The sequence below is a fragment of the Pistacia vera genome, unplaced genomic scaffold (genome assembly GCF_008641045.1).
Source record: "Pistacia vera cultivar Batoury unplaced genomic scaffold, PisVer_v2 Contig179, whole genome shotgun sequence".
Taxonomy (NCBI): Eukaryota; Viridiplantae; Streptophyta; class Magnoliopsida; order Sapindales; family Anacardiaceae; genus Pistacia; species Pistacia vera.
Window position 1 is genome coordinate 1,119,714 of NW_022195887.1, and position 7,751 is coordinate 1,127,464.

Consider the following 7,751-nt stretch of genomic DNA (forward strand, 5'->3'; position numbering starts at 1 on the left):
CCGCTCCATAAACAAAAGCAAAAGAATTTCAAAAGATAATATCCCGTCTCGAAAAGAAAAACAGGTCACAAAACTATGTTCACTTGCAACTTGGAAATAGAAGCCACAAATAAGCTCATATCTAATTCATTTTTTTTTTTCACAATTACTAGCCCTAGTTTTGAACAAGAAATCCTTCGTGAAAACATACTACGAAACCATCTACATATCAAACATTAAAATAAAACATTTAACGTGGAACAAATACTCATAAATTAAAGGGAATCTCCCACACCCCGACTTATTGCAAATAGTCATCAGAAAGAAGCTGTGTACTAAATTCAAAGTGAAAGCAAGAACATGAAACATGAAATTAAAGCTACATTCACAAAAAAAAATATCATACCGTCAAGTTGCTGGTGTCACAATCCTGAAAAGATTCGGCGAACTGTTCCTCTGTTAGCCACGAACATTCACACAGAAGTATCTCTGTAGGGGATCCAGTGACAAGGAGGTCAAGAAAATGACTATTCATCCTCCGAGAATTGCAAAGCATCACAGTAAGCTTGTGCCTCAGTGCATCCGGGACATTTTCAAGTGAAGTCATTGCATCAGCATTCTGTACAAGAATTTTCAAACATAATTCTTTCAATGATGGAATCCTCAATTTTGAACGACCCTGACCAGTCTTGGGAATCCACGTTATTGCTGTAGGTTTTTTATTCTCTAAAGAGCTGGACCCATGTTTCCTTTTCAACTTATCATCTCGGTCCCTAATAATCTTCATAGCAGTAGAGAAGGGACCGGGCCAATCTTCAATCTCCCTTTCATTCTCAAGAGACACTTGATCCTGCTCCTGCTCTTGCTCTTCAGAAGAGAAAAATGCAAATCTAGACGCATTCTGCCTTGCTATGTCTCGAAATTGTTCCATTCTTGATTCGCTCACCCTCACACCTCTCTTTTGTTCCATACTTGATTCACTCACCCTCACACCACTCTTTCCAACTACATTCTCTCCCGAAATATCAGCTGAGCTCTTAACTTCATCTTCCAAATCCACTTCAACATCGTCACTTCCTTTCAATACAGAGTCCTCAACAACCAGTTTCGCCTTCCCTTTCTCTTCTCTACTAAACCTCCTCGTACAATTTGCACTACGGCTTTGGATCCTCTCAGTCTTGAAGTTCTCCATATCAACACCCTCTTCATTTTCTATTATCTTTCCCTTCTTTTCATGCTCAACTTCAAAATCTAATTTCCCCCTACTTTTCCCTTTCATTTCCCTTGCATTAACCCACTCACCACTCACATTTTCTTCCCCTATCCTCTTCAAAACTTTCTTCCCTGACCGTAAATTCAAACACCCGCCACTTTGCCCACTCTCCGAACTCAATAAACCCTCATTCACACCCAATTTTCTCTTCCTTTTCACCGAACATTGCTCCGAAATCTGATCAGCGCAACAAGAAACTGATGATTTTGAAGTGAGCCGAGCACTACGTCTGCAAATGGAACCAGAATCCGGCCCATGAGTAGCTGCCGCCTCGCGGGTCTGGGAGGGAGTAGCGGGCTCTATGTTGACTCCATTTTTTACCGGTTCGGTTTTGGGTTTAGTTGGAAGTATTTCGCGGGATCGAAGTACTGTCATATTGATTGGAGCTAAAGAAAGAAAGTTATGATTGAAGAAGAGAGACGGTGGTGTTGAGGTTGAGGTTGAACTCGGGAAAATGAACAGGCGTATTGGTTTGTGCAAGAGTGTTTCTTTTTTTCTTTTTTCTTTTTTCTTTTTTTTTTTTTTTGAAGGGATTTAGGGTTTAGGAGAAACTTCTCTTGTATGCCCATTGGGGTTCTTAATTTTCCCGCCAAATATGGCACCTGTATTGGGCTTGTGGGCTACACTTTTTTGGGAGGGAAAGAATAAAGGTTCTGATTGCGCTGCAAGTTTTGACTATTTTGTAGCTACGGATGAAATAATAGAAAATTCAAAGAAATAATCAATAAATAATTTCATAAAAGACTCATTATTTAGGCTCTGTTTGATACATTCTTCCAAATGTTATTCTTGGTTTTCTAATAAAGTTAAATATTAAAATTGGTTTATTCTCAAAATATTATTCTATATTATTTAACCTCTTTTAAACCCTCTTAAATTTGTTAATTTAACTAAAATCCCTAATTTGTTTTTTAGAAATTACAAAAACACCCCAACAATCCACATTTACTAGATTCCAACCAGCTTCCGACAATGACGACCGGAATCTAGTAAACGACGGCCAAGATATGGTCATCGTTAACCAGCAACAATGGTCGTATCTTTAGTCGTTGTTGACAACCAAATGCGACCAAATCTAGTCGTAGATCTGACCTTTTCGGCCATATCCACCATAGATCTGGCCAAAAAAGGCCATATCAGTGTACGACCGACAAGATTCAGCCAATCATGCATCAATACGGTGACTCCGGCCACCGTATAGCTACTGGTTGTCCGTATTTAATGGATGGGTTGGGGGTGTTTTTGTTAACCTTTAATATTTTATTATAAGAGTGTTTAGTAAATAAACAAACATAGGGGGTATTTTTGTTAATTTTTTAAATCTTACATCGTAATACCCATCCAATTTAACTTTTTTCAAAATATTATTCTAAAAAGTATCAGAATAATGAACCAAACGGACCCTTAATATTCATTACTGCGTTTGTTTCAAAATACTCTATTCTTATCTTGAAAAAAATGCATATTTGTTTCCCTATTCTCAAAATCATATCCTATAATATTCAACCATTAAACCCCCATAAGTTTGTTAATTTAATTAAACACACCCAACAAATTTTTTTTATAAATTAACAAAACACCCCCACCCACCCACACTTGTCAGATTTCAGCAACCACCGTCGGAAGGTGGCAGGAATCTAGCGTAATGGTGCACAATTGATGGATCTGACCGTTAGTGCGTCAATTTGACCTTTTCTAGCTAGATCCACAGTGGATCTGACCGGAAAATGCCAGATCCACAGCTACAGATTTGGCCATCATTGACGACTAATATATGGTCGTTGTTGACCGTCAACGATGACCATATCTTTGGCTGTCATTGACGGCCAGATGTGGCAATAGATCTGGCTTTTTTCGACCAAATCCGTGATGGATCTGGCCGGAAAAGGCTATAATGACGCACGATTGGCTAAATTTGGCCGGTCGTGCGCAATGAAACAAGATTCCAGTTAGATTCTAGCGACGATGGCCGAAATCTAACAACTGTGGGTGGGTGGGGATGTTTTTGTCAATTTATAAACTTTTCATTATTAGAAGTGTTTAGCTAAATTAATAAACTTAAGGTTTTTTTTTTTGTTAATTTTCAAATCTATCTCATGATAACAACCCAACTCAACTTAACAATAATATTTTAAAAATACTATTCAAAATAATAAAACAAACACACCCGAAATAATTTGATTATAACTACATCGAACTAGCATTTATACGAGTATTAAGAAACTAAGACTTTATTTTTTTACAGTAATGCTAAATTCACATTCCAATCTCACAAACTTCTCTCATAACCTTCAATATGACAGTTCACAATTGGTTAGCTCGCAATTAGATGTCGTCTGCTTGTTATGGGTCCCGTCTATTTAATTACAAACTGTCACATCGAAGGTTATGAGATTGGGTTTTGGACTTAATATTACTCTATTTTTTTATGAATTTATTTTGTGTTTTTGAAACTATTAATAGTATTTAAAAGTATTGATTTACATAAGATAAAAAGAATGTTTGTCTGAAAATGTGAATATGAAAGTGGCGTTTGACATGTTTTTTCTGAAAATTATATTTTATAAATGATATGGCAAAACATATATTAAGTTTATACATACATTGAGTTTTAAATTAAATTAAATTTAAACTTATTAAAAGCATAGGTTACAAGATCTAACTAAAAACCCTTCAAATCCTTGAAAGTTTGAAGGAGAAATTGAGAGGAAATGGAGAATGAATGAGGCGGTGGAAAAAGATGAATGAATGGGTTTCTAAAGTTAAACCCTTATTATCTTATATTTTCTCCATTCTTTCCCATTTTACCCTTACTTTTTCTTAAGAATTCCACTTTTGCCCTTTTAATTATTTACAAATGCACCCCCAATTAAACTATTCTCTATGCAATTTTCTTACATTTTACTCCCCACTTTTCCTGCTAATTAGGGGTAAAATGGTCATTGTGCCCCAAAGGAAGAATTCTCTAGAAACTTCATTAAACTTTTTGTTAGGCTCGTCGCCGCGGTGAAGACTATTTCTTCGCCCCAGCGAAACTTCACAGAACCTACACCGTGGGTTGCAGGGCCTCATTGCTGCGGCGACGATTCTTCTTCACCCCGGCGAAGATAGTAACCCCAAAATTCCACCAAGTCTCTACAATTTCAGGGCAACCAAACCATATTAACAATATTCCAAGTCAACAAGAGTAAAGTAAGAGACATTAGCTACATACCGCGAGTGGGGCATTACAGCATCTATGAATACTCTAGAAAATCTCCAACACAACTCAAAAGATCTATGACCGTGATGGAGGCGAACAAAGAGAGAAGAGAGCAAGTGCAGAAGCAGAAGGTTGACGAAGTTGAAAGAGTTGCATAGAAGAAGAACGATTTTGATACAAAAACAATAGGTGTTGGAGCAATGGTAAAGGAGCTGATTCGTGAATCCATAATTACTCAACATGATCATGACCGAGATGAGCAAGCTTAACATCCTGATGATGGACTGCATGTCTACTCTACTGTCTAAGAGCAAAACGAAGCTGACGTAGTACCGTAGTCACGATTTCGTTAACGAAATCCAGGTCTTTGATTTCAATGAAGAAGATTGGATTTCGATGGAGGAAGTAAGTTGAAGAAGATGAGGAAGTAAGCATAAACTTTACACTTTAGAGAGGATGAAAATGGAAGTTGCGGTTTGGAGATGAAAATGGAAGTTGCGACAACTGAAATGGTCTATGGCGAATGAAACCGATGCAAGGGAATTAAGATTAGGTTTTTTTTTTAGGGTTCAATTAATGGACTGGAATAAGTTTTGGGCCGATCGGATTGGACGGTTTGCACTATAACACCAGTCCAATATTGGTCCAAAGTGACTCTTTTAGTATTTACAGGTTTAATAACAATCCGGACCGAAGTGGAGCCCGGGTCCCAGTCAGACCGGCCGATCTGGTCTGGGTTTTAAAACAGTGCTATATAAAAGACAATTAGGAGTAGCATGATTAATTCCCATCAACTATAATGTTAAATTGATTAAGAGAAAACGTCCAATGTAAAATTCATATAAATTTTGAGCTTTCTCTAAAGATCAAGCAAGTTCATCATATAAAATCTAAATTTGCAACGTTAATAGAGATAGTACTATATTGAAATACGGTGTTTTCTGACACGAAAAATGCGTCAAACAACAGAACCATGCATCCCAGATTACATTTTCCAGCACAAAAGAGAGCTAATCATAAGTGAATAATCAGTCCTTTTTTTATTATTTGGTTATTACCAAAGTACAATCTAGCAATACAAGTGTAATAGATTCCTGAAAAGCAAAAACATAAGACAATAAAACCTAGGGTTTGAGGAATTCAATTTGAAGGAGGTTAAAGGGATATGGAGAAGAATACTTTATGATAAATAACAATTATAAATGGGTGTTAATGTCAACACACAAAACATACAGGAATTTGAAATTTTTCCTTGTCCAGTAGGGGCCCACTACAAGAAATTTAAAAAAAATGACAAGTTTTCATCACAGAAAGTGAAAAATTCATCTTAAAAAGTAACGTGGGACAACAGAATAAATCGTCTCCAAAGCCACGTCATTAGGGACCAAATACGGTTTCGTCATTAAAGATTATTTATTTTATGATGAAATTTTTTGTTCACAACAGAATAACTATTTGTCCCAGATAAGTACCCTTTTCCCGGTGGGCAGCATCAAAGACTAATTTGAAACATAGAGATAATAGCAAATCCAAAATACAGGCAGTTTAACCGATTAAGGACATCAAAAGTAGTAAAGAACTCCAATGAGAATGAATAACAAATAATTATGTCTACTGCAAACCAGTAAAGATAATGTATAGTTAGACCAATAATTTTGTTTACATAACCACTATACACATTCACAACGGCATAACATCATTTAATTATCCAGCAAAACCAAAAAAAAAAAAAAAAAAAAGAAAAAATTCCTTTTGTAGGAGTATGCATACATACCATTCAGGTATGGGCATGTAACAAAAGGAAATGGATGGGAGAATAAGCCTAAACAATCTCAAACAAGCAATAAGCTGAAATGTACTTTATAAGAAGGAACACTAACATACAGCATGTGCAAGGAAGAATTGGACATAGAACAACAACTCCACAACTTTATAGGTCAATTTAAATCACAACAATAAAACCAATTAAAACATTATTTCAGTAGAAAAACCTTAAGCCCTTCCTAGAGAGCTCGTGAACGGCATGACCATAAGCAAGCATGACCATATTCTTATCGAACAAATTCAAGTAATCATTGCAGTTCCATCCTCCTGTGCCATTGTTGCCAGGACCATGCAAGGGGATATGCAAGAATGCTGTAAATTGCACCCTCCCACCAATGATAAGCGGCAATAGCATTTATCTCATCCACAAACGTATTGAATGCACCCTCCCACTGTGGACTGCAGTTTTGCAAAACTGCAGTGGACTGCCAATTCATTTGCAGCTAAATTAGAACATAATCTAGATTAGTGTATTTTATTAATGGTTTAATTAAATCTGTGCTCAATAGCTTAACAGGTTCAAAGACATCTGAAAAGGCCTGAAAAATTTATATTAGAATTGTTTAATTTGATAGAGTCAGGCTGCTGATGCAATGGATGATTCATATTTCAAACTACATATGCAAACAACTATGTATTTGTTTTTGTATATTTATTATATATGCACAATCACATACAAAGTTATCCTATGTGTCCAAAGAAATCATATTATTATGTAAAAGTTAAATAAAAAAAAGGAAAGTAACCTTCAAAACAAGTCCAAACTTTGGCCTTTTTTCCAAGTATTTCTCTTGTTTAAGAAATCAGCACCAGAAGATTGTAGACTACTTTATATCATCTTTAGCTGAGAACAAGCAACATAGTTCACAGTTCTTTATGAGCAATATAATTTAAAAAAGTTCCTCTCCTCGGTTCCTACAAAACAATAGACAAAGAACAAGTTGTTTTGAATCTTGGTGAAGTACATGCTAAGGTGTTCTTGTTGAGCATCTGTTAGGATCCCACATTGAAGGGGTGGGCATGTGGGTTATAAAGGCTTGGGTACCCTCCCTTGGCAAGCCGGTTTTCCAAGGAGAGTTCTACCTAAGCCCATGAAAGACCCATGACCCAGCCCAAATTGTTGAGTTATTGGAGTGGGTTCCTATCAGCATCATACTCAATCTAGAAAATGTAAAAAAATGTTATATGTAAAAAGCAAGGGCATTGCAATTAAAATATGCAAAGATATCTTGAGCCTTTGATTTGGCTGACAATCACATGCATTCTACTGACTACTTTGTCACAAACTTCATGGGTTTATTTATGTAGTGAAAATCTTTTGAGTAAAGAGTAAACAAGTGTCTTATGCTCTATGGTTTTGGCCTTCGTAATAATGACATGAGCACAATATTAAGCATGATTCATCTATGATCTCTAGAACAAATAATTGCACTCTCAGCAGCCAATCAAGAAGGGCAATGACATCGGCTTATA

The 7,751-nt window shown here is 36.2% G+C and overlaps 1 protein-coding gene across 1 annotated transcript; it reads right to left on the minus strand.

Annotated features, from left to right (window-relative positions):
- Window positions 1-379: 379 nt before the first annotated feature.
- LOC116126337 lies at window positions 380-1,627 on the minus strand. Its single transcript, XM_031412025.1, has one exon. It carries the CDS (start codon window positions 1,625-1,627, stop codon window positions 380-382), a length of 1,248 nt encoding a protein of 415 aa, XP_031267885.1.
- Between the last annotated feature and the right edge of the window lie 6,124 nt (window positions 1,628-7,751).

Bases quoted from the DNA above. Each gene is read 5' to 3' on its own strand.
- LOC116126337 (XM_031412025.1), bottom strand. From the start codon at position 1,627: ATGACAGTACTTCGATCCCGCGAAATACTTCCAACTAAACCCAAAACC.